At 39.8% G+C, this 26,191-nt stretch overlaps 2 protein-coding genes and 1 non-coding gene across 4 annotated transcripts in view; 1 reads left to right on the top strand and 2 right to left on the bottom strand.

Moving 5' to 3' along the window:
* Positions 1–2,156, bottom strand: part of LOC117558728 (arylsulfatase I-like) — a 29,754-nt gene extending 27,598 nt beyond the window's left edge. Inside the window, exon 1 of one of the 2 annotated variants that reach the window (XM_034235089.1) lies at positions 1,949–2,156. The gene's annotated coding sequence lies outside the window, so the exon portion shown is untranslated. The remainder of the gene's footprint in view (positions 1–1,948) is intronic. The other variant, XM_034235088.1, reaches the window with a different exon arrangement.
* trnal-uaa lies at positions 155–237 on the bottom strand. Its single transcript has one exon. It is a non-coding gene; the product is annotated as a tRNA-Leu (tRNA).
* A 4,442-nt stretch (positions 2,157–6,598) lies between the features above and the next one.
* LOC117558723 (treacle protein-like) overlaps positions 6,599–26,191 on the top strand; it is a 21,302-nt gene continuing 1,709 nt past the window's right edge. The window contains exons 1-8 of the mRNA XM_034235083.1: positions 6,599–6,826; positions 8,261–8,316; positions 11,567–11,733; positions 12,049–12,212; positions 15,428–15,544; positions 19,432–19,527; positions 21,120–21,194; positions 22,600–22,646. Of these exons, the coding sequence (XP_034090974.1) occupies positions 6,722–6,826; positions 8,261–8,316; positions 11,567–11,733; positions 12,049–12,212; positions 15,428–15,544; positions 19,432–19,527; positions 21,120–21,194; positions 22,600–22,632 (813 nt within the window). The 5' untranslated portion in view covers positions 6,599–6,721 and the 3' untranslated portion in view covers positions 22,633–22,646. The remainder of the gene's footprint in view (positions 6,827–8,260; positions 8,317–11,566; positions 11,734–12,048; positions 12,213–15,427; positions 15,545–19,431; positions 19,528–21,119; positions 21,195–22,599; positions 22,647–26,191) is intronic.

The raw sequence follows: 26,191 nt of genomic DNA, 5'->3' as shown, positions 1-26,191 counted from the left end.
ATGTCATTAGACACTTTTGTCGAAAGCAACTTGACCACATTCAATACTGTGATCGATCCCCACAGGAGGCATTTGGGGTGAACTGTCTTATTCCCTTCGGATCCGAAGATCAGCGCCCGCACTATGCCACTGAGCCACAACCTCCCTAACATAATACCAGGAGTGGGGTTCGAACCCACGAGGGCTGATGCCCATTGGATCTTAAGTCCAACGCCTTAACCACTCGGCCATCCTGGTGTCATTTGCTATACTATATATACTTTAAAAGGACATGAACCAACATTTGAGATGCTTTTCTGTCAAAGATGTCTGCAGACCTTGTTCCAGCACAAGTGGACTGTGTTTTATTTTAGGATTTCACTTGTACTTTGACAGAACACACTGTGACAAAGTGACAACGGAGTTCAGACCTTAAAATGAAGCTAGTAATAGTCGGATCCTCAGCCCGTTTTTAGAAAGCCTCCCCAACAAACAGTGCATCCAGCAGCAAGTTTCCAGCAAACAAAAGGAGACAGAGGCGGTGTGTGTGATTTATTAAAGCCTGAATCACTGGCAGTGAGCAACACATGAAGGAATGCTGCCAGACGCTGCTCTCGCCTCTCAGAGAAGAAACCCTTGTTCCTCTGTAGATAAAACACACTGGCCATCTCCTCAGTGGTGGATGTAACAAAGTAAATGTACATGAAGTACTGACCCTACATACAAATCAAAGGAACATGTACTTCACTCGAGTATTCCCATTTTTTGAGGTTATAAACATGTAATGCTTGGTTATCAGTTAAACTACGGTACCTAGAAAATAATTAGAATACGATCAACTGAACTTTTACTTGTGACTGAGTATTTTTACTGTGAGGTAATAGTACCTTTCACTGTGAAGTATTAGTACTTTTACCGATGTTAAGGATCTGAATACTTCCTCCTCCACTGCCAGATGTTTCAGGGCTGATTCGCTGATTTTATAGGTATATTTTAAACTTAACCCTTTACTGTCTCTGAGAGCTGCAGTTGGACGTGCAGATTAGTGTTCTGTGAAGGAAACAGGAGGCAGATTGAACACATCTGTATAATCTAGGACATGCTTACACTACAGTCATGATGCACCGATGATTTCATATCCATGACAGTGACTAAAAGCAGCTGTGTGGCAAACATTACTACTGTACATGTTTCAGCTGGCTACCCCTTAGATAAGATACTGCTTTTCATGATAAAGGCACACATCTGTTCCCCGCTGCGTGTACTTTTCTGATTTACTATAGTACGGTAATTAAGTGAAATGTTAGATATTTGTACTTTACTTGAGTATTTCTATTTTATGCTACTTTGTACTTCTACTCCCCTACAAGTCACTGGTAAATCGTGTACTTCTACTCCACTACATGTATTTAATACCTTTAGTTACTTTACAGATGTGGATGAATGATGTGAAATATAATCAAGTGTTAAATCAGACTTAGTTCAACCTGGAGTAAATCCACCAGCTACCCTGCAGTATACAAAGTCATTAGCTGCACCTTTACCAGCTTTGAGAACACTTTCATGATCAATCATTATAAAACATATCACATTATTCTGAAATGGACCAATCTGCACAATCACTACTTCAACTATGTTGACGCTAATACTTTTGTACTTTTACTTGAGTAACATTTTGAATGAAGGACTTCTACAGAGTATTCCTACACTCTGGTACTTCTACTTTCTTTTAAGTACAAGATCTGAGTACTTCTCCCAGCTCTGCAGCTTTGCAAGCACAGACTGGTCCTGCATGAAATGGGGCTTGAAGTCTGCAGCATGTTATCAAGTTACTAAAGCACTGTAGTCCAATAACACAGTGCTTTCAGCCTCACATCACCGTTTGATCCAGGTGCAAACAGCTCCACACACATACATCTATTCCTCAATACAGCTGTGTTTTATGTCAAAGCCAGGCCTAAATCAATACCTCGATGTGATCAATGGGAGTGAACAGTTCTTCTTCCTCCCCCCTCCTCACCTCTTCCTCTCCTCAGTTCATTCTTCACTATTCGGGTCTTTCTTCAGCTGGCAGAGAGTTGAGTAAAGTTTGCAGAAGACGTCGCATGTCCTCAAGTTTCCACACAAACCCTTCCTTCCTTCCTTCAGTCTGAGAGTCCACACTCTCAATAATGAAATACGACCAAAGTCAAGTCAGACACAACACCTGGGGGTAACTTCCGGTGTGACCTGTCAAAATAAAACACACAACAGCAGAAGCTTTTTCAGGATCAGAATTCCTTTATTCGTCCCTCAAAGGGAACATTTACGTTGTTACAGCAAAGTATGGTGAAGAAAATAGAACACTATTATATAAAAAAGCATGCATATAGTATTTAAAATACAAATGATACAATTTACACTGCAGTGCTTCTCAAAGTGTGGTCCGCGGACCACTGGTGGTCCGTGAGCGCCCTCTAGTGGTCCGTGAGTATATTGGTAACATTTCACATTTGAAATTAATTAATCAATTTAAGTTTTCCGCACTCTCGCGGGAATATCTCCGCAATGGAGCGAGGTTAAGTTTCGATTGCATGATATAGCCCAGCGCAACACCTTCATCACACATGTTGCCACTTGTTTGTACCATTTTCAGGCGATTTGTAATCTGTTCTAGAAAAACGATGTGTTTTTTGATATTTGTGGAGTTAGGTGGTCTCGAGTGTTTTTTTATTGGTTAAGTGTCCTTGGTATGAACAAGTTTGAGAAACACTGAAGTAGGTAGTCCTTAGGTAAAAAGCATTGTAGCTACACATAATAATACAACCCTTGAATCTTGAATAGCAGTAGCATTTATACAATAAAATGAGTGTAGCACTGTAGAGTGAAGTGTGGCATGTAACATTAGTAAAATCATTATGGCACATAAAGAGTCTTGTTACAGTAATGGAGCTAACTAGGAGAAGCAGCAGTTGTAATAAAAACATATTGCACATAAGTGTTGTTGTAAAGTGGTGTCATATCTTTGTTCTTGTTTTTAAATGCTGTGTGTAGTTACTAAGCTACTTCAGTTTGTTGTATGATACTCTGGTTGTCAGTGGTGTAATGTAACTACTGAAAGTAATTGTACTTAAGTACTGTATCTGCCTGGCTTTCCACTTGTCATACCAACACTGCACATATTTTTATTCTATTTTATGTGTATGGGTACATCTATATTTTATTTATATTTAATGAACATTTTGTATATTTTAATGTTAGAAAATGTTTCTTTAATTAGTTTTTTTTATCATCATTTCGTTTTTATGGTCCTTTATACTTTTAGTTAATTGGATTTTGTGGGGAAATGTTGTACTGATTCTGCCTGAAGAAAACCTAATTGTAATCTTACAAGCAAAAATATCATCATATGTAAGGGGGCAGTAAATTAGAATCAGCCAAACCACTTAATAACATTGATTTTCCTATCGTGCCAGCTTTATTTTGAAGGCTGAAACGCTCAACATCCGGTAGGCTTGGTTTAATTGGTGTTAATTTGACCCAGGGGAAAATGGTGATGGCATTGTACTGCTTTAACGACAGTTCGCGTCTTTAATACGATCATTTGTTATCTTGTAATTGATGTCATCGTGTCGGACTCCCCTCTCTGCTGTAATCCCGGACAGATCCCCGGTCAAACGCTTTGACTGCAAGCTGAGAGGAACCGGAGGAGCCAGCTGGCATTCCGGAGCAAACCAGGAATTTCTCTCTTTACGCAACAAGCTGTGCAGAACTGCAAAAAGTCACAAGGAGATAAAGCAAAACGAGAACGGAAATTAGGATTCATAAAGAAATCAAGGCAATGCATTAATGGAAGGTGTTGCAAGACCAGAGTCAATTGAGTTATTATGGCAATATAAATCTTAAATCCCAGGCTCCTCCTCCAATGCAACATAAACATAAATAAGACATAAAACAATAAAAATAGAAGAAATAATGCAAGAAGAAACAGAGTAAAATCCATAAAAGCTCTAATTAGGCCATGTACCAATGGGAGGTGTCTGTTGCAAGCCTATTTAGAAAAAGGCAGCATGTGAGCTCTTTTTCATTCATGGCTTATCGGCTGTCTCTCTTAGCAGCATTTGGGATGTGACAAAAATAAAAATGTCGAGTTCTGAGAAAAAAGTCAAACTCAACCTTTTGTTGTTGTTGTCACATCCCAAAATGTGTCCTCGTGGCCCTAATCCTCTTCTGCACATACATATAAAAGTACCAACTTTAGTAACTCATATTTTGTGCGTGGTTGTGTTGGCTGCGTGGTGGTGGGAGAACACATGACACCAGAGATCAGGTCATGATGGTTTGGGTAAGGTAAGGCAAGGCAAGTTTATTTATATAGCACTTTTCATCACAAGGAAATTCAAAGTGCTTTACAAAAAATGAAAGAGATTAAGAAAATGGCATTTAAAATCAGTCATTAAAAAGAAAAGCTAATAAAATAAACATTAAAAGAAAAAATACATGGATCAAAGTTACAGTGCAGTCTAAGATATGAATAGTTCAATTAAAAGCAGCGACAAAAAGAAAAGTCTTCAGCCTGGATTTAAAAGTAGTAAGAGTTGCAGCGGACCTGCAGGTTTCTGGGTGGTGAAAACAACTACGAATCGTATTTGTTTCTTATGTGTTTTATAAGAAAAAGACAGGTTTGCAACTGGACTGACCCAAGGAGCTTCTACATGGGCTTTAACGGTGGGGTATGTAATTTATTTCAGAAACACTTTTTGTTATATTCCATGGAATGCTCTTAACATCCCGATAGCAATGAATACATGAAATGCTTTGACAATAAATACATAATTAAATGTCATCTGTGGAAGCCGTAGCGCTGTAAAAAGCACGACCAATCATCTGAGCCGGCTAAAGTAACTGGATGGCCTACCTGCCTGTCAGCCTTCCATCTGTGCACAAACTTATCTCGTGCCCTCATTGGTCATGTGCGCGTTCGTGTGTGTTGGAGGAGGGGCTCTGTAAGGAAGTGGCAGATTTGTTCCGGTTGTGTATTTTCAAATTCTACCGCACTCGAGCTGGTTTCTCCAAAATTACCTACCCCAGCTTTAAATGGGTACAGACAAATCAAATGTAACCAATGAAGGCAATACAATTACATGTATATTCTAATTCGAAATGTCCTAAAAGAGAAATGTTTATAATATCAGTTTTTTGCGATACTTAGAAAGACTGTTGGCTGAAATAAGAAAAAAAAAAACACCCCTGCACTCCGCTCATAATGGTACAGTCCCTTAGTTTAAAGCCCACTGAAAGTTGTCACTTCCGGGTTGGTAGTGTGGACCCCTAACTAGCAGCAGGTAAAATGTTGTCAATTAAAGTCAAGCATAGTTTGAGTTGATGGATAGGTTATTTAATCCACAATGTTAATAAAGCATACAGAAGTGACCAGAAAACACTTTAATCTGCAGGTTATGTTAGTATACTCACATGTGGTCACTATGCTAGCATAATTAGGACTACAGAACTAGGACTACATGGTAGAATAGAGTGACTAATAACACGGCAGAGACTAGATTGTGTCTAACCAGTGTGCAAATTACTCTTTTAGGAAACTATAACCATTGTAACAGTAGGTTATTCAGGTCAAAAGTCCTATTAAATGTTTCTGAAGTCAGACCTCTGAAATGTGATCTATCAAAAGAGGCAAATTAGCCATTAGCCTTATATCAAACCACTAGAAAGAACAACAACATGGATGGATAAGATGATGCCTAACAAATTAAATCTATTCAAACCTGTTTTAAGTTTCATCTAGAAAGAATACATTTCAACGATTTTATTCTAAATAATTGTAGTAACTGTAATTACGATCCACAATGTGCACCATAGACTGTATATCATATATATATATATATATATATATATATATATATATATATATATATATATATATATATATATATATATATATAAATAAATAAAGGGATGTGCACACATACAACTTGTTTGCATTGCTCTCAATATACTTACACATAAATAGACATAACAGCTAAGGATGAGGACAACAAGTATGCAGAAAACCATAGATGGGACCACAATGGTCACATGTATGTAATAAAATACGTTTATATAAATATATATTAAGCACACACAACAAAATAAGTGTTTCTAACTTGTAGACTACAAAAATAGAGCAAATAAATACATCATTTATATACATACTACATTTATATTGTGTATCCAATAAACCCATTCTATAGATTTATATCCTTCATTATTGAACGTATATTTACTGTTTTGCGTATTTTGTTTATCTTCTGCTGCTGATATGTATAGTTTTATTTTTATTGTATTGTATTTACCTTAAATTCATGTGCAATGTCTTATCTATGCTGCTGTGATGAAAACATTTCCCAAATCAGGATCAATAAACTATATCTTATCTTATAATGAATGGATACACATGGACAGGATGGGTAAGTAGATATGTAAAGATATCTGTAATATTTCTAAATACTATTTTCCATCATGATATTATCGTAAGATGTGTCAGTTGTCCGTTTAACATCATGTTAATAAAAATCAAATCCCAAAAACATGCTCTTGTTGTTGTTCTGCCCCCTAGCAAAAACGGCACTTCCCATGATGCATTTCGAAGGGGGCGTGTGTCAGAGGCTCATGGCTGCACTCTAAATAGCGAGCATGAAGTGAACTGTTAATAACATAATATAATATTCCAGTTTTTCGCTGGTTTCTCCGCCGTCAGTCGTACATAATGGCTTCAGAGGAAGACGCCACGCTGCTGTTCCTCATCTTCCAGCACCTCAAGGTGCACGGATACAAGAAAGCTGCCAAGGTGCTGGAGAAACACATTGCTCAGGTAGGTACTTTTACTCAGATTATTCAAAATTCACTGCTTTACTCAGTGTAAAACCGACCCTATCTGATTCTACCTCCCGCTGTGTCATTGTTCCTGATCATATTTACCATTGTTAATGCTATTTCTTTACCGAGCAGGTGCGTTTTGCATTATTTACATTAACTGAATTAAATATGTGATTTCAGTGTGCTTCTTGCTCCAGTGTTGCAGTGAGTGATTTTCAGGGCATCGTATGTATGTGTGAGTGTGTTTATGAGCACATGTGTGTCGCTGTTCAGGCCTCCTGAAGGAAAAGAACATAATGTTTCAGGAGCTGCATGGCTGTGAAAACAACGCTGCTGAGGGCCTGCTACTGCACAATGAGACCCATTCAGACCCCCTTACATGTTTGTGTTGATTAATGATTAAAGTTGTACATTTTGATATAAATGTGCTATAGCTGCATTGATGAGTCATTTTAATAAACGAGTTGATTGTAAGTTGATTAATTGGCAGGTAATAAACTATAATTCATACATTGTTCAGGTAATATTTCAAGCATAAAATGCCCAGAATTAGCTTGTCACATGTGTTTCTATTTTAAATATTTTAATTTCATATCAAGAAGCTGAATATCTTTGAGTTTAAGTCCTACAAGGAACTAAGGGAAAGTTTGATGCATTTCGTTCACTGTTTTCTGAAGGTTTATAGGCTGAACTACTAAATGATGTTGTTAAATTAACAATAATTAAAAGATAATAACAGTTATTGATTAATTAGCTGCAGCCCTAAAATGATCAGAGTGCACGTGGAGAGCCATGCTGCATCCACACACACCAAGAGGCTGTACCAAGAGCTAGTATATCGTCGTGTGTATTTTTCTGTAGGCTATATTATTAAAAACTGCAACATTTTAATGAAAACTTAATTTAAAATCAGACCAATTTATGCTTGGTAAGTTTTTAAACCCTTTTGTCGAGTCGCTGTGTTATTCTGTAATAATGTTTCCTACATAATGTCACTCTTATTGTGTTGCACTGAAATAAAGACAAATTACAAATATGTGTTATTTGTAAAGTCTGCCATCGAGACTCTTGGCTGGTCACAGGTTTCAGGTTTCAGGCCCACGGGCTAAAAATAAAGTCAAAAGTTTCTGCTGACAAAGTTTTAGGAAGACTACAATAGAGAAAAATGTCTAATCTCTCAAATTAAACCAACCACTGCTGTCAGAGGCATCGTTCCCCTGCTCATCATTGCATCTCCACTCACTCTCTTGCTGCCAGTTTTGTTTCTTGCTGCATGGATTCCTTTCCGGGAGCCTGTGGCTTTAAATTCCTGACCAACAGGAAATTAGCTTTCTCCAAGATGGGTTGAAGGGATATTGTCCAGCCACTCTTGATTATAGATGAGACATTCTTGGAACACGTTCTCTAAAAATATTTTGTGTTTGTTTAGGTGGAAACTCCAGAGGAGACCCCCAACCTTCATGAGATCTACTCAGGCTGGATGAAGTAAGTCCAACTTGTTACTACACATTCTGCAAGTAGGAGGAGTCCACCTTTTTCCTTTCACACTTTAACAGTTGATAGATTCAGGAGTAAAGCCCTAGCATGTCAAGAAAACAATACATATGTTTAAATCAACATTTTATCAAATGTCATTACATGTTTTAGATAAATTGATATACAGTCAATGGTTTATTTACACTGCATTCACATCAGTCATGAACATATTATACACAAATACTCCAATAGTGCCCAATAACTACATTAGATAAAAGGAAATTATGAGAAATGTTGTTAAGAATTCGGATAATATCAGGTAAAACGGACATGCTCGACGAGTGATCTGAAGGGCGATGGAAGAAGGACAGGAAAGAGACTTACTTAAAACAATACAATTAAAACGATCCGATAAAAACATTGTATCGTCAATACATGCAATGTCCTCATGGCACCGATTGCGTTAATTAAAAGTGTCTACATCACTGATCTGTTTATAAAAATGTAACTCGAGTCTGGACCGGATGTTACAATAATTGGAAAGAGAGGAGGAAGACGAAGAGAACATATTATTAAGGACAGGACAGAGGAGGAAGAAGACGAAGAGAAAATGTAAATTAGGACAGAGAGGAGGAAGAGTTGTGAAAGGAGGCACTGGTGATTGAGGGCCCCGTGTGTCCCGCTGAACTCACAGGGGTGTGTTGTTGGTGTCACCTCTGTGTTGGGCAAACCTGTTGGAATTTGCACTTTCTAGGGTCCTGTTAACAGCTGCTCTTCACTTCATATACATTATCTTTCTAACCCCACACCTTACATGGAGCTATTGGCCTCTATCCGACCTTCTAGTCTGTTTTCGTGGCTGTGCTTAGATGGCCAAAGCTCTTAATTCAGCTCCTTCAGAACAGCCTCAGCCCACAGGAAGTGAGCTATGTCTTTGAAACTAATTTCCGTAGAGGCCAAACTACAATTTCCTTGTGGGTCCGTGATGCCATTGGGCCCAAAAAGACTTTTCCCATTGACTTGCATTGGGAAAGAGACGTCTGTATATCATCGTTTTATTTTAACGTTAATCAACTACCCAGTCGGAACACTTCAATAGCCCTTTTCCAACATTACGTTCAAAAAGTTGTAAAATGTGCTTTTTTATTTTAGTTATTATTTGTATACCCGTAAATATTCCACGTGTAATATCTGTGTTTCTTCTTATTCTGTTCCTGCCATGACACTTGAATTTCCCTAGAGGCATAAATAAAGATCCATCTAATCTTATCTTAAAACTCAAACCCATAAATATTTACCCTCCTTAATTTATTTGGCTAAGCTGACACTGAATGAGAAGCTCCTGTGATGCAGCAGCTGTTTAAGGAAACGCAAAAGTGCATGCGTTATGATGCCGAAGATCCCCAGAAGACCTCAGGATTCTTGCTCTCTTCATTCAGTACTGTGCAACCTTTACAGGAACGAACGGTGCCCCACCCCCCAAAGCTGTATCCACTTCTGTTAATACATCCATGCCTTAAGCCCCATCAAAGTCTCCGGCTTCTTCCTATCAAAAAAGGCTTTGAGGTCCCCATTGATACAGGGTTAAACATATTTTCCTGGATCATTAGTCACGCTGTGCCTGACGCACTACCTATGTTGTAAATGTATTATCTTTTAAATTTACTCACACCTATTGCACATCTGAGCGTCCTGGGAGAGGGATCCTTCCTCTGTTGCTCTCCCTGAGGTTTCTTTCATTTTCCCCCATTAATAGTGGGGTTTCTTCAGCTGTCTTCATGGAGGGTCTAAGGACAGATGATACTGTATTCTGTACAAACTGTAAAGCCCCCTTTAGGGTTTTTGGGGGCTTGAACATGAGTAATATTCAGGGCCACACAGTAACCCCGCTGCGAGGCTCCGGCGAACAGTTCATGAGCGTGCTCACTAGCGCACCTCCCCCCCGTTCATAAAGTCAAGAACCACTCAAAAGGTACGGTTTATTTCATTTCAAGGATGCGCACCAAAAAACATCTCCAGGTGCTCCTTTGAGAACCAGGGCAAAACATTTATGTGCACCCCTGGTAAATCTTTACTTTACAGCGTTTTCCATTATCGTTGTATTTAATTACGGTGCTTTTTTTTCTCCGAATTACGGTTGTAGACTCCGAAGACAAGCATGCAGCTTTGGTGGATTGCAGATTTAAATCTGTCCCTTTGAACAGGATGTCCCTGTTCGTGAATGACCGCCTGGCCTTCTGCCCGGTGCATTCTGGGATTTAAATCCCTGCTGCTCTAAAACAGATTAAGCAGGCGGCAGATAAGTGATGAATGAATGAATGACATCATGTCTGTGATTTCCCCAGTGTGAATACAAGTCTATGACATTGGTCTGAATGTGAGACCAATGTTTATAATTCCCCTTTTCCTACAGCTGCTTTGAGGAGTTGAGGTTTCATTTCAGTTATAAAAATTGATTTGATGACACTTCTTTCTGCTCATCAGTCACATTCAAACACATTCCCGTGGTCAGCATAATTCACTCTGCTTGTGAACACCCTTCAGACTCTTTGAATTTCTCATCGTGACAGTCAGAAACATCTGTAGTTCTTGGCTGCTCGACTCATGATGGACTGATCCCCAGTCAGTTTTCTGCAGCGATGACGCAGGAAGCACTTTGATCTTGTTTTTAATTCTCAAGACATTTCCTTAAAGCACTTCACACCATTTTTCAGAAACTCCTTAACTTATACAAGACGAAAAACATGCCACAAGACGTGAGCTGTGCCTTCATGTCATTCTAATCATGTACAATATAATAAGGGTCACAATATGTCTGTTTTATCACTAAGTTCATAAAAAATGACATTCATGAAGACGGCAAAGTGTCTTTCTTTAGTTTGATAACTTTGTTTTCTAAGGTATTTTTGGAGCTGTTTTGCCAGAATCCACCATTTAAAAAAAAAAAAAAAAAAAAAAGTTCCAGCCGTAGGTTGCTCCTCCATTTCCTCTGTGCATTGCATTGTGGGAGAAAAGTATCTATCAACAGCAAACTCGATTTGGTCACTTTGCGTATACTAAAAAGCTGCTAAGGCAAGTTTATTTATATAGCACCTTTCAACACAAGGCAATTCAAAGTGCTACGAATGAGTTTGACGTATGGATTTGGATGGAGATGATAAGAAACACATGCATGTATGAGCATCCCTGTCTTTTAAATGACCGAAAGGTGTATTAACAAAAGTCCAGTATTAAAAGGAGATGTGTTTTTGTGTTATAGGCTGTACTCTCTAGCTCAGGATGCCAAGCAGGAGGCAGAAGACGGCGCTCATCTGAAGAAGAACGGCATCAAACCAGAACCTGCCACCAGCGAAGAAGAAGATGTCGCAGACGCCAAACTCAACAACATCACCCAGGAAAATCATGTGGATGCAAAACCTCCAGCTGGTACATTTGAAATACGTTGTAATGCAGCAGCCATCGCACACATTAACAAGTTGTAGCAGTGTCACACAGATGCTATGGAAGAAATGCCGCTTTATCTATTAGCTTTCTGGATTGCTCACGTTTGTACGAGGTGATGAAGCAGTGGGTACTTTTTTAGTAGAGATTTGTCTGTCGTTTTAGAATGTGTGTCATAACGGATCCATCGTCTTGTATCTGCAAACCAGATCTACCTATAAATGACCTGAAACTGGACCTATATTGTATACGTTTTAACCATAACCCCTTTTAAAAAGTGTCTTTTTTGTGTTGCTCCAGAGTCCAGGACAGACGTTAAGGAGTCTGCGGAGGTGCTCGGTGAGGAGAGAGAAGAGGAGTCGGTCTCTGAGCAGCTGCTACCTCCTGCAGGAGAAACAAAAACAACAGACCCAGAGAGTGAGGAAGGAGAAAAGAAAGAGGAGGAAACGATTGCAGAGGAACAGGTGAGCAGAGAAATGCACATATCGTGCATCATTAGACATGTATAGATATCGATTCATAATTATAGGGGCGGTGGTGGCGAAGTCGATAGGTTCAAGTCCCGGCAAGACCAAGTGCTACCGAGGTGTCCCTGAGCAAGGCACCGTTCCCTACACTGCTCCCCGGGCGCTGTTCAAAATGGCAGCACACTGCTCCTAACACTAGGATGGGTTAAATGCAGAGAAACAATTTCCCCACGAGGGATTAATAAAGTATATCAAATCAAATCAATTATCTTCTTTCATAACTGTATGTTAACCTCATTTAGTAGTTTTTTTTTAGTTATACTGTTACCTGGATTTTTCATTATCCTGTGTCTCTCTTATTGCTGCTCTGACACCTGCATTTCAAGGATTAATAAAGGTTGATTTTATCATAACAAACACATAACTACAGAGAGAAGTCAGCAGCAGCATGAAGTGACAGAAGCAGGCTTATTATTGGATGGTCCCCAGTTCAAATGCTGGCTTGAAGACTGCAAAAGAGGCCCTGTTATCCTATTAAGGGGTTTCTCTTTCCTGTAGTGTGTTATATAGGTTGCGCTTATATTGGCTGCCGCTCCAACACATTGTACCTGATAGGCTAAGGGGCGGGACATCTCTAAGCGGTTGACCAATCAGCAGTATGAGAAAAAATAAAGAGCTTTTTGAATATTAAGCATGAAGACATGGCACAGACAGTAGGGACACTACATACACATCAACTTAAACATGATGATATGATAAAGTGGCTACAGTTTGCTCTTCTAAAACTAAGTTAAAAATCCAAAGAGCTTTAAAAAAATCCACAATATATCATGTTATCTAATTAATGATAAACGATGATGGAGGAACAGAAAGAAGCGGTTAAAACAATGTTTCTGTAGCAGCCGGAAATCAGTACCCTCACAATAACACACATTCCCACACTCACACACACACACACACACACACACACACACACACACACACACACACACACACACACACACACACACACACACACACACACACACACACACACACACACATAGCTGTTGCCCAGTCACTGTGGTAATTGTAATGATAGATGGACAGAACCGTAAGTCCAGTGTTGTTTTAACCCTCTGAATTACACACACACTCATGTCATGGCTACTTGTCTCGTCTGAATCTGTTAGATTGTGTGCGTTTGTTATTTTAAGTCTGTGTGTGTGTGGCTGTGTTTCTGTGTGTGTATCAAAGTGTTGTCTCTGTTGTTTTCTGTCGGCCCAGTGAGGCAGTAGATAATGCTGTTTGGACGGAAACTGTGTGTGACAGAATGATAATCTTCTGAGATGTGTGTGTGTGTGTGTGTGTGGTTTTGTCTGTGTGTGTGTGTGTGTGTGTGTGTGTGTGTGTGTGTGTGTGTGTGTGTGTGTGTGTGTGTGTGTGTGTGTGTGTGTGTGTGTGTGTGTGTGTGTGTGTGTGTGTGTGTGTGTGTGTGTGTGGTGTGTGTGTGTGTGTGTGTGTGTGTGTGTGTGTGTGTGTGTGTGTGGTTTTGTCTGTGTGTGAATAACTCTGTGGTTTTAGCTACAAAGTCCTGATTACGTTTCATTGTGTTTGAAGATAAAGGAGTGGCTGTTTTTACACACTTTTCTGTCTCTGCTGAAGATGAGTGAAGCTCCGCACACTACAGTTCTCTTTCAACAGAATTACATTAAACACCAGACAGAGTTTATTATTTTTGTCCTTTATTGTTCAACGGATGGTCTGATAATATCCGGCCTGCATGCAGAGAGAATTTTACTACAATCTGAAAAACACATTTAACATCATATTTTTGTGATAGTTTGTCTTTTGATTTAAAGTTTCTCATTGTCAGCCAATTGGAGCCAGCCGGTACCTTGGAGCTCAATTATTGTCCAATAAGAAACAAGAAACTCATCAATGTGCTCGCTGACATGATCCTCTTTTACCATGAACACAGGCCTACATAAAAAAATGCACCAATAACATATTTATTTGTTCTCTTAGTTTGAGTATATTTTGCTAAAAAAAATGCAGTGCCTTTCCTTAATGGGGAAAGAATAAATGCCTGTATGCATTCATGACCAGTTATTAAAGATTCACATTCTGAGTAGGGAAGTCCGAAAGTATAAAGTAGAATATTGTCACTTTTTCCCCCTGCACATCTCTCGTTGTAATTAATTGGTTGTATTTTTTTTGTGTGACATTTTTGTCGTTTTTTATAATAGCTTTGTTTGCTCATGTTTTACAACTTTACAGAGTGACATCACTATGTAACACTCACACTTATATTGGATATCGCTCCAGCACATTGTGCGTGATAGGCTAAGGGGCGGGACATCTCTAAGCGGTTGACCAATTACAACAGCTAACCAATCAGAGCAGACTGGGCTCTGGTTTCAGACAGAGGGTGAAAAGAGGTGCTGCAGCACAGGCAGTATGAGAGGACTCTTTAAAGTAGAGACACTACATACTGATATACACCTGAACATCAGCAGGAGAGGACTCTTTAAAGTAGAGACACTACATACTGATATACACCTGAACATCAGCAGGAGAGGACTCTTTAAAGTAGAGACACTACATACTGATATAAACCTGAACATCAGCAGGAGAGGACTCTTTAAAGTAGAGACACTACATACTGATATAAACCTGAACATCAGCAGGAGAGGACTCTTTAAAGTAGAGACACTACATACTGATATACACCTGAACATCAGCAGGAGAGGACTCTTTAAAGTAGAGACACTACATACTGATATACACCTGAACATCAGCAGGAGAGGACTCTTTAAAGTAGAGACACTACATACTGATATACACCTGAACATCAGCAGGAGAGGACTCTTTAAAGTAGAGACACTACATACTGATATACACCTGAACATCAGCAGGAGAGGACTCTTTAAAGTAGAGACACTACATACTGATATACACCTGAACATCAGCAGGAGAGGACTCTTTAAAGTAGAGACACTACATACTGATATACACCTGAACATCAGCAGGAGAGGACTCTTTAAAGTAGAGACACTACATACTGATATACACCTGAACATCAGCAGGAGAGGACTCTTTAAAGTAGAGACACTACATACTGATATACACCTGAACATCAGCAGGAGAGGACTCTTTAAAAAGCAGCTTTCAAGTGTTTTTTTTTTTCTTTAAGCCTATTTTTTTAACCACCTACCTGTTCATGTTTGCAGTCAGCTCCAGTAGAAGAGGCACCTGAAGCGGCAGGGGAAGAGGTCGAGCCCAGAGCAGCGATCTGTGATCAGCCCGACGCAGCCCTGACCCCCGGAGAGGAGCAGAGGGAGACGCAGGTTAGTGACCCGGGATCAGAGAGGGCAGGAGTACACACATCCTTTACTCAAGTAGAAGTACAGATACTCGTGTTTTAAATACTTTGGTGAAAGTAGAAGTACTGACTAAACTTCTTTACTCAAGTAAAAGTAAAGAAGTATGGGCTTCGAGTAAAAAGTACCCATAACTAGCAGCTGTTTTAAAGAGTACCTGACCTCCCTTTATATTAATAGAACAATAATGTCATTGTTAGCTAATGAATGTTTCCATGCTGAACAACGGCAACATGACAACGTTTCCATTGGTCCCTCTTCTTTAGAGAAGACCAGGAAATGATGGATACACGGATCGTGTTCAAATCAATAGGCACGCAATGACTCTAAAGAATAATGATCACGCCACCAAACACACATTCAGACTAAAGGAACCAGCTGTTTGGAAAATGAGAGAAGTAGAAAGTTCAGGTATTTGAGTTCAACATGTAAGAAGTAGAAAGTACAGGTATTTGAGTTCAACATGTAAGAAGTAGAAAGTACAGGTATTTGAGTTCAACATGTAAGAAGTAGAAAGTACAGGTATTTGAGTTCAACATGTAAGAAGTAGAAAGTACAGGTATTTGGGTTCAACATGTAAGAAGTAGAAAGTACAGGTATTTGAGTTCAACATGTAAGAAGTAGAAAGTTCAGGTATTTGAATTCAACATGTAAGAAGTAGAAAGTACAGGTATTTGTGTTCAACATGTAAGAAGTAGAAAGTACAGGTATTTGGGTTCAAAATGTAAGAGGTAGAAAGTACAGGTATTTGGGTTCAACATGTAAGAAGTAGAAAGTACAGGTATTTGAGTTCAACATGTAAGAAGTAGAAAGTACAGGTATTTGGGTTCAACATGTAAGAAGTAGAAAGTACAGGTATTTGTGTTCAACATGTAAGAGGTAGAAAGTACAGGTATTTGGGTTCAACATGTAAGAAGTAGAAAGTACAGGTATTTGGGTTCAACATGTAAGAAGTAGAAAGTACAGGTATTTGGGTTCAAAATGTAAGAGGTAGAAAGTACAGGTATTTGTGTTCAACATGTAAGAAGTAGAAAGTACAGGTATTTGTGTTCAACATGTAAGAAGTAGAAAGTACAGGTATTTGTGTTCAACATGTAAGAAGTAGAAAGTACAGGTATTTGGGTTCAACATGTAAGAAGTAGAAAGTACAGGTATTTGGGTTCAACATGTAAGAAGTAGAAAGTACAGGTATTTGGGTTCAAAATGTAAGAGGTAGAAAGTACAGGTATTTGTGTTCAACATGTAAGAAGTAGAAAGTACAGGTATTTGTGTTCAACATGTAAGAAGTAGAAAGTACAGGTATTTGTGTTCAACATGTAAGAAGTAGAAAGTACAGGTATTTGAGTTCAACATGTAAGAAGTAGAAAGTACAGGTATTTGAGTTCAACATGTAAGAAGTAGAAAGTACAGGTATTTGGGTTCAACATGTAAGAAGTAGAAAGTACAGGTATTTGTGTTCAACATGTAAGAGGTAGAAAGTACAGGTATTTGTGTTCAACATGTAAGAAGTAGAAAGTACAGGTATTTGGGTTCAACATGTAAGAAGTAGAAAGTACAGGTATTTGAGTTCAACATGTAAGAAGTAGAAAGTACAGGTATTTGGGTTCACATGTAAGAAGTAGAAAGTACAGGTATTTGTGTTCAACATGTAAGAGGTAGAAAGTACAGGTATTTGAGTTCAACATGTAAGAAGTAGAAAGTACAGGTATTTGGGTTCAACATGTAAGAAGTAGAAAGTACAGGTATTTGGGTTCAACATGTAAGAAGTAGAAAGTACAGGTATTTGGGTTCAACATGTAAGAAGTAGAAAGTACAGGTATTTGAGTTCAACATGTAAGAAGTAGAAAATAAAAAGTCTTAGTGGAGTAAAGTACTGAAACCAGAAACATTTACTTAAGTATTTGTACTCCACTACTTCCCACATCTGCCTGGGATCAGTCACAGGTGTGTGAGAGTCTTACTCCAACAAACATCTATTACTTCATATTAAAGTGTTTTACTGAAAAGTGCTGCTAAGATGTTCTCATCAGTTTATTTATTTTTTTCAAAGTTAATGAAGCTTTCAAACTGATTTCTTTCACACACATTTATCCAATCGTACAGAAATCAGAAACCTTTATTCATTTACTAAATTATTATTGATTTAATATGTTTTGTTGCTGGTTTTTAGAATGACGTGAATAAAAGATAAACAAAATGAAAATATGTATTTAAACACAACAAGTTAAAGTAAAATCAATATCAGAAAACTTTATTAAATTGCTTCAATTTTTTTAATTCAATTTGGTTTCTTATTGTTAGAATAAAGTAAAGTAGGAATGTGTAATACTAAGACAAGAATAAAGGTATTATAAATGTAAAAAGTGAAGCAAATAATGTCCAAGAATTAATAAAATACAAAATAAACATATGAAGTTAAATGTCCAATAAAAAACTATTAATAAAATATAATAAAACAAGAAGTTATAGTAAAACTGTGCACATGGTACTAAAATATACACTGTGTATATTACAATATAAACAGTGGTGTGGGAGGCGTGTGGCGCAGTGGGTTAATGCGCTGATCTTCGAATCAGAGGATAGCAAGTTCGAGTCCCACTGCGTGTCGTTGTGTGCCTGAGACTTCACCCCAAATTGCTCCTGGGGATGGCCCACAGTACTGAATGTATGTTAGTCGCTTTGGATGAAAGCGTCCAGCAAGTGACATGTAATGGTGTATTAGTATAAATAAATCCAAGGAGAGGATTTCTATCTATCCTTATTTGTATTATGATGTTCAACCTTCTTCAAACCAAACGGGTCCGACGGTTCAGAAAGGAACAGAAATGTTAATCAGTTTTATTCACGACTCATAAAGCCGTCAGTATTTGTTGATTCCTGGCAGAGCCTCGGCTCCCCTCTGCACATCTGGAAGAGATCACAGATCTGACTGGGAGTCGCCGCATTGTTTGTGCTTTTAGCTTCCAGTAAGAAACAGGGAAGACACGCCGTCTGATTTGCTGAGTCATCTAGTGTTATAAGAATATTCTGGCTTGTGGGAAGCTTTGCCATAGCTTTCATTGCTCTAAATAAATACGACCCGTTTGTCTTTTACAAGACGGTCAATCCCTGAAACAGTTTTAAATACGAGTGATCTGGGTGACTTTCCGTAAAAACAATCATTTTGTTTCTTACCTGAGGTTGAGGCGGGGTGGGGGTGGGATGTTTAAAATAGAAAACTGAAAGTGAGCATTATGTTTCTGTCCCTTTCTTATTCTGTAATTGTAATATGTTTTGTACTTTTAATGCTCAATAAAATATATATTAAAAAAAAAAAAAAGTTTTGAAATATCACCATCAACTTATATCCAAACCCCCGCACCATTACCATGCCAACACAATATTTCTGATTGTTGGTGCCATTTTGAAGTGTCAAAACATTAACTTTTTAACGCTTTCCGTGTGTTTATCATAAAATAATTCATGGTGTATTTCATTGCAGGCCTTATTTTCTTAGTTTTAGCCATTCGTCTCTGCTAAAAACATGCACACCATAAAAAAGATATTAAACTGAACTACTGTTTGGTATATCGTTGAACTTCCATACATGGCTCTCGACAATGTCCTTGTGCAAAGGCCTTTAATTAACTACGTCTTAGGTGTTCTTATATCTTGTTTTATGTGTAATTTCTGTGGATAATGTTTTCTAAACTTCTCAATGTCTGTGTTTCCAGACTTTGATAACTAAGGTTTTATCACAACCATCATAACTAAAGAGTAAAGCTCTAATCTAAACTAAAATCTATGCTTTATTCTCTGCCGTTAAACTTGTTTTGTTTCTGTGTCATCTTGTCTTCTCTCTGATTTCCTCTCAGGAGTCAGAAGCAGCCACAGATGAAGCCTCTGCATTGGAGCAGACAGCTGTCAATCAAACTGAGGCCTCAGAAGAAGGGGAGGGCAGCGCTGCGGAGGTAAAGCACTGGTTGATATTTCAAGGTTCAAGGGTTTCATTATTATTATCATGTGTACAGTAGCTACAGTGTGGTTATGGCAATTACAATCTTAGGTCCCGAGCTCCTCCAACAATGCAACACATTATATAAAAGGACACAAGACAACAAAATAACAATAATAATACAAAAATTAAACTATTGGAAATGAAACAGAGTACGACACATTTGAATAAAATAGTGCAGGTGAAAGAACCAGAATGTAAGGTTAAATATTGGACAGTGAAATACAATTTGATTTATTATGATAATACATTTAATCAATTCCAAAGATGCAAAAACGAAATAAATGCAGGAGCTAGAGACACGGCGGCCATCTTGCCTTCAGGGTTTACCAAATAGTATTTTATTTCTTTACATTTTAAGTTTATGTTGAGGTTTTTTCGAATGAGTTTTGAATATCTATTATACCCCCAAAAATGGCCTCAAACGAAATCCTCGATGTTGAATGCCGCGATTCAACAGATTGTATAGTTACTGTTTATTTACTTAATGATTACTTGTCAGTTTGGTTAACATAAATACATTTAGTCAGCCGGCGTTATTCCCAATATGTTGTTAGATTGCTGCTGGACGGCCCAGTTAATACAGTCACAAGCAGTGGTGTAGTGGGCGTTGGATGCGCGGGGTAACCCACTTATTTGGAGCATGATCTTTTTTTCAATAGTCTAATACATATACAATTATTGCCAGTGTTATCAGTTTGCAAGTGTGTATTTTTTGTAATAATGACAAAAACATAATAACATTTCACAGTAATTATGAGCGCAGCGCCGTCTGCTTTTTGCCAGTACAGTAACTAAAGTAGGATTAAGCATACGGTAGTCTCTGTGGACCTGTCTGCCCGTTTTGTGAGTGCACTGCGCGCGGCCATTGTTTGGAGCTAATTAAAATAGCGTCCCCCCAGTAAAAAAATCCCCACCACACCACTGGTCACAAGAGGCGCGTTCACACCGGAGTACTTTTCCCGTTTAGTTCCGTTAGTGCCTGGAATTTTGCGTTCACACCAAAAAGAGAACTTATTTCCGAGAACTTTAACCCCCTTTTTTAGTGCCCTGCTAGAGAGGTGGTACTTTCCTGGGGAGAAAAAAGTACCTTACCTTAAGTATTATTAGCATTAGCCCCGCGCTCCAGTAGTTATTGAAAAAGCCTGAAACAGCAGCCACCTCTGGATTCAATTCAATCTTGATTTGGAATTCAAGTGTCAACGTTATCAAACAATTTGGTACTACTTTGACATTTATATATTTCTAATATATTGGCAACAGAACTTTCATTTTTGAATCCATTTTGGGGCCTATAGCAAATCATATATAATTGAACTCATCATCATTACAGTGCCAATACATTCAGATTTTAAAGAGTTCACGTACAAGTTGCATGTCGGTCTCACATCTCTGGTTCTTATTTCCCACCTTATGTCCGGAAAATGTTAGTTATAAGTTACTCAGTGCATCTTTGGTGGCTCACAGTGACTGAAAACACTATGAGACATAAAAAGGGAGACATTAAGCGTTCTGCAGACGTTGTTGACCTGTTGATTCCTCTCGCAGCAGACCGAGCCCGACCTACAGAGGCTCAGGAGACCAAGGAGCAGCAGGATGAGGCTGAAGCCACTCCCCCTGCAGGTATGAACAGCCAATCAGATGTAGCTTTTAACATGTTATGTATGGCATCTCTTTCTCAGGAATCTCAAGCAGTTGAGAGGAAACGCCTCAGAGCTGCTCACCAAAGAGAGCATTTTAACAGATCCAAACAGGAAGTATAGTGACAGGTGTTAATAGTAAAGATCTGAAGCTAACAACTCCTATTTTAATTAATTCAACTGCAGATTGGATAAGATTGTATCTACTTTAAAGGTCACCTATTATGCAAAATCCACTTCTTCATGTCTCTTCTACATCAGCATGTGTCCCCTCTGTGGAAAGAGACTCTGAAAGTTTCAGAACAAAGATTCTCTCTCTTTTTGTCCTGATCCATTTATATTTAAATCTGTCTGAAAATGAGCTGATCAGATTTTGGCCACTTTATGATGTCATAACAATGTTTTGGCTTGTGTAACCGTTAGCCAATCAGCAACCAAGGTAACTCCCCCCCCCCCCCACCTTATCACCTGAATCTCCTCCTAGAGCACCATTGTGTTCTTTTTAACCAAATCTCTCTCAGAGGGGTGTGGGGAGGGGCTCCTTATTTTAATCTAAAGCAGTGCTTCTCAAAGTGTGGTCCGCGGACCACTGGTGGTCCGTGAGCGCCCCCTAGTGGTCCGTGAGTATATTGGTAACATTTCTCATTTGAAATAAATGAATAAATGTAAGTTTTCAGCACTCTCGCGGGAATATCTCCGCAATGGAGCGAGCTTAAGTTTCTTTCGATTGCATGATATAGCCCAGTGCAACACCTTTGTCACACATGTAGCCGCCTGATTGTACCATTTTCAGGCGATTTGTAATCTGTTCTAGAAAAACGATGTGTTTTTGGGATATTTGTGGAGTGGTCCGTGAGTTTTTTTTTATTGGTTAAGTGGTCCTTGGTACGAAAAAGTTTGAGAAACACTGATCTAAAGTAACAGACAGAGAATCAGCACTTTGGAAACAGGGCTGAAACAGAGGGGATTATGGGTAATGCTGCAATGATCTGTTTGGTGTTTGGAGCCAAACACTTCAGAGACATGTTCTGTATATATCTGAGACCTGTAATATATTGATGAAAAACAGTATAATATGAGACCTTTAATGATCCTAAACTGGGCAATAGTTTTTTAACAGCAGCATGTTTACAAGGCAATATGAAGAGACTTTTTCTCAGCAGAGATCTCGACTTATATGTCAATATGTTTCTGACTGACTTAACATTGCTTAATTGGATTGCAAACATTTCTGGATCAGAGCCACCATTATTGGTTCATCCAATCGTATTGTGTGCATGGCAAGTCGACATCTCTGCCGTGAAAAAGGCTTGTTATCAAAGTTAATTCAGAAAGAAATAGATTAGATAAACTTTATGATTGAATAATAGTGTTTTCATCTTTTTCAGACCCTGTTTCTGAGAACCCACAAGAAGAGGTAGAGGAGACATCTAAGGTACGGCTGAAACATTTAGTTTGAGGGGCTTTTATTTGTTATATTAACAAAGGATAGTCTTGCTAAGACATTTTATTAATTGAAGTAATAATAGGGAGTGTAAATGTGTGTTTCGTTCCCTACTAATCTAGGGGTAAAGGTTGAGTAACAGCATGTATAAATAACCTGGGTCGCTCAGGTGAAGTCAGGTGAGATGCAGACTTCCTGTTGGAGGGTTTTGATAACACACCTCCCCTGCACACTTGTTGGACTGGACGCACAGTTTGGTAGGGTGTAGGATGGAGGGCAGGGGTGTCCAGACTACGGCCCGGGGACCCATTTTGAATCGTAGTATAATAACTTAAGTATAATAAACTTCTGCTTGTCTTATATTGTACTTCTTAATATATATATGTTCAAATATATGACACAGTATTCATGTGTTAAGAAGCCCAATTGTCAAATAAATTCAGTCAATTAAAGTTGAAAACATGTTCTAACAAATCTAAGTTGATAAGAAAAAAGCATCCCTAGTGTTTGGATTTTGTACTGTTCCTCACGCTTTTTAAAGTCTTTCCTATACAACGAAATATCATTTCCCTCCCCTGAGTTCTTTCTCCACATTCAAATACATTTCCAAGTTTGTTTCCTGTCTTTGCTGGGTATGGTTTCTGCATGACAAAAAGACGTGTTCGCCTGTTTCATTCTCATTGCATATATCACACAACCCTGTCGGATGTTTTCCTATTTTGAAAAGTGTACTATTGAGATTGCCGTGTCCAGTTCTTAACCTGATCATTACCACTTTACTTTCCCCCCCATCTCATAAAACCCCAACCTTGTTTTGTATTGAATATAGATGCTATTATTTTATGGCGGTGGGCAAACAACTTTTAGGTGCATTTACCGCCACCTTCTGGAAGAAGGCTGATTTTGAAACGGATTTGATGTGGTTTTGAAATGAGAGGGTTGAATCCAAGACAACACCAAGGTTGCGGACCTGAGGGGATGGGGGAGATGATGAACCGTCGATGTGAGGAGCAGATCTCCAACACTTCCCGAGCAGTGCCTTGGGGGCCACAACCATGAGCTCAGTTTTATCACTGTTTAGTTTTGAGTAAGGTTGGTGGTCAATCCAGGTTTTAATTTCGGGTAAGGCATTTGATTAGTGACTGAGGGGGGAGATGGGCAGAAGGTTTTTTGTGCTGATGTACAGTTGGGTGTCGTCGGCATAGGAGTGGAAACAGAGACCATGGCTGCGGATGATATCACCAATCGGAAGATGGATATTGTGAAATAAAGTTACAGTTAAAGCCTTTTATGTCATTATACACAGAGGATAACGAGATTCAGAGTGCAATAGAAGGGGACCGAGCACCGAGCCTTGGGGGACTCCATGGTTGACAGAGGCACAGGGGGAGCTGCAGCCAGTGTGTGTGACAAACTGTGTCCGGTCCGAGAGGTATGAGTGGAAGAAGGAGAGGGCGGAGTCAGTGAGGCCAAGGAGTTCAGACAGGCGGGTGAGGAGGATATTATGGGAGATGGTGTCAAAGGCTGCAGAGAGGTCAAGGAGAATTAGTGTAGTGAGGAGCCTGAGTCATGCTGCGATGAGGAGGTCATTGGTGATTTTGATCAGGGCAGTCTCTGTGCTGGTGTGGTTCCAGTAGGTCAGATTGAAAGGGTTCATAGAGCTCATGGGTTGGACATGTGATGGTGGAGGTGGTCGGGCGCTGCTCTTTACCAAGATTTTTACTAAGGAAGGGAAGGTTGGAGATTGGCCGGTAGTTGTTGAGGTCAGTTGGGTCAAGTCCGGGTTTCTTCAGAATGAGGGTGACTGAGGCGGTTTTGAAGGATGTCGGGGTAGCATGCCAGTTAGCAGGGAGGAGTTAATTATGTCCACGATGGTGGGCAGAACAGTTTGTAATGTTGCCTTTACTAGGACAGTGGGCATGGGGTCCAGAGAGCAGGCGGAGGGCTTGGCCTTAGAGACCAGTTTAGCCACCCTGGACAGCATCCACAGGGGCGAAAGCAGAGAGGTGGCAGTATGAGGAGCGTGCAGTTGGAGCAGCGGCGCTTGGAGTACAAGCTGTGTGAGAGGAGCAGGGGGGGCAGGTGCGCTAAGCTGCAAGTGGATGGAATTACTTTGGCCTGGAAGAAATCCAGGAAGTCCGAGCAGAGGTCACGAGCACCAGGAGGTTGTGGGGCAGCAATGGGGCGGAGTAAACTATTTATTGTTGAAAACAGTTTTCTTGGTTGATGTTGTTGGTCGTGGATTATGGTTGAATAGTATTGAGCTTTGGTCCGGGTGAGCACCTCCTTGTAGGCCCTTACATGGTCCTTGTATGCCTCACGGTGGACAGTGAGACCAGTTCCTCTAATGAGTCTCTCAAGCCGGCGACAAGCAGCCTTAATGGAGCGGAGTTCGGCAGTGAACCATGGGGCAGGGCAGGTGTAGGAGACGGTACAGGTTTTGAAAGGGGCCAGAGCATCAAGGGTGAGCGCTAGGGCAGTGTTGTAACAGGCTACCAGGTCATCAACAGGGGTATTAGGGGGATATGGGGCGAGATGGGATGCTACCATGGTGTGTAGGGCAGGTGCACTCACTGACTTGATGTTCCTGAAAGTGATGGTGCGTTTTGAGCGCTGCAACGGCAGGGGAATAGGTAGAGAAAACAAGATGGCATGATGGTCGGCAACAGCGAGATCTAAAACCTGGAGATGGGTAGATTTAGTGCCCACTGAGCACACTAAGTCCAAGGTGTGGCCCTTAGTGTGGGTGGGACCTTGGACATGCTGCGTGATGTTAAAGCACTCCAATAGTGACAGAAACTCAGCGGCAAAGGTGCAGGTGCTAGAGTCCACGTGGATGTTAAAATCACCTAGCAGTAGTGTGGATGGGGACATGGAGCAGATTGAGGTGAGAAGCTCAGACAACTCAGACATGAATGAGGTGGAAGGTTTGGGGGGGCGGTAAATGAGGACGACCTGCTGCTTTGAGGGGGCAGCCACTGAGAAGGCAATGCACTCAAGTGAGATTTTATTCGTCACAAGCAGCTGTTTGACAGGGATATGCTCTGTGGATGACTGCCAGCCCACCACCACGACCAATGGAGCGGGGCTGTTGGAGATAAGCATAACCTGGGGGGGTGGCTAGGTTGAGTGTGAGGAAGTCCTGTTGGTTTTGCCATGTCTCAGTGAGGCAGAGAAAATCCAATTTCCTTAATGATGATTTCATTAATAAGTGATGCTTTGTTGTTAAGGGAGCGGGTATTTAACAACATGAATGTGGGGGAGTTGTTATATGTTGCAATGGCTGGTAAAACAGTGATGCCATCAAACAGGCCAAGGGCTTCAGGTTAACACTGCACACGTGTGGTTTGTTGTGATGACGAGGCGCCGGGACCACACAGTTGGGATAGTGTCAGCTGAGCCGGTGTAAACAAACCCACGTTTGGAACCTCTATGGACATACCTGGGTCTGCCAACTCGTAACAACCTGAGGTAATCAATGACTGACAGACATAGAGGGGGTGAGGGGGTGTAGTGAAGTGGTTGATCCTAAAAAG

Source organism: Gymnodraco acuticeps, unplaced genomic scaffold, assembly GCF_902827175.1.
Source record: "Gymnodraco acuticeps unplaced genomic scaffold, fGymAcu1.1, whole genome shotgun sequence".
NCBI classification, from domain to species: Eukaryota; Metazoa; Chordata; class Actinopteri; order Perciformes; family Bathydraconidae; genus Gymnodraco; species Gymnodraco acuticeps.
The sequence above is the reverse complement of the archived record's forward strand: the minus strand, read 5'-3'. Positions and strand labels throughout refer to the sequence as shown.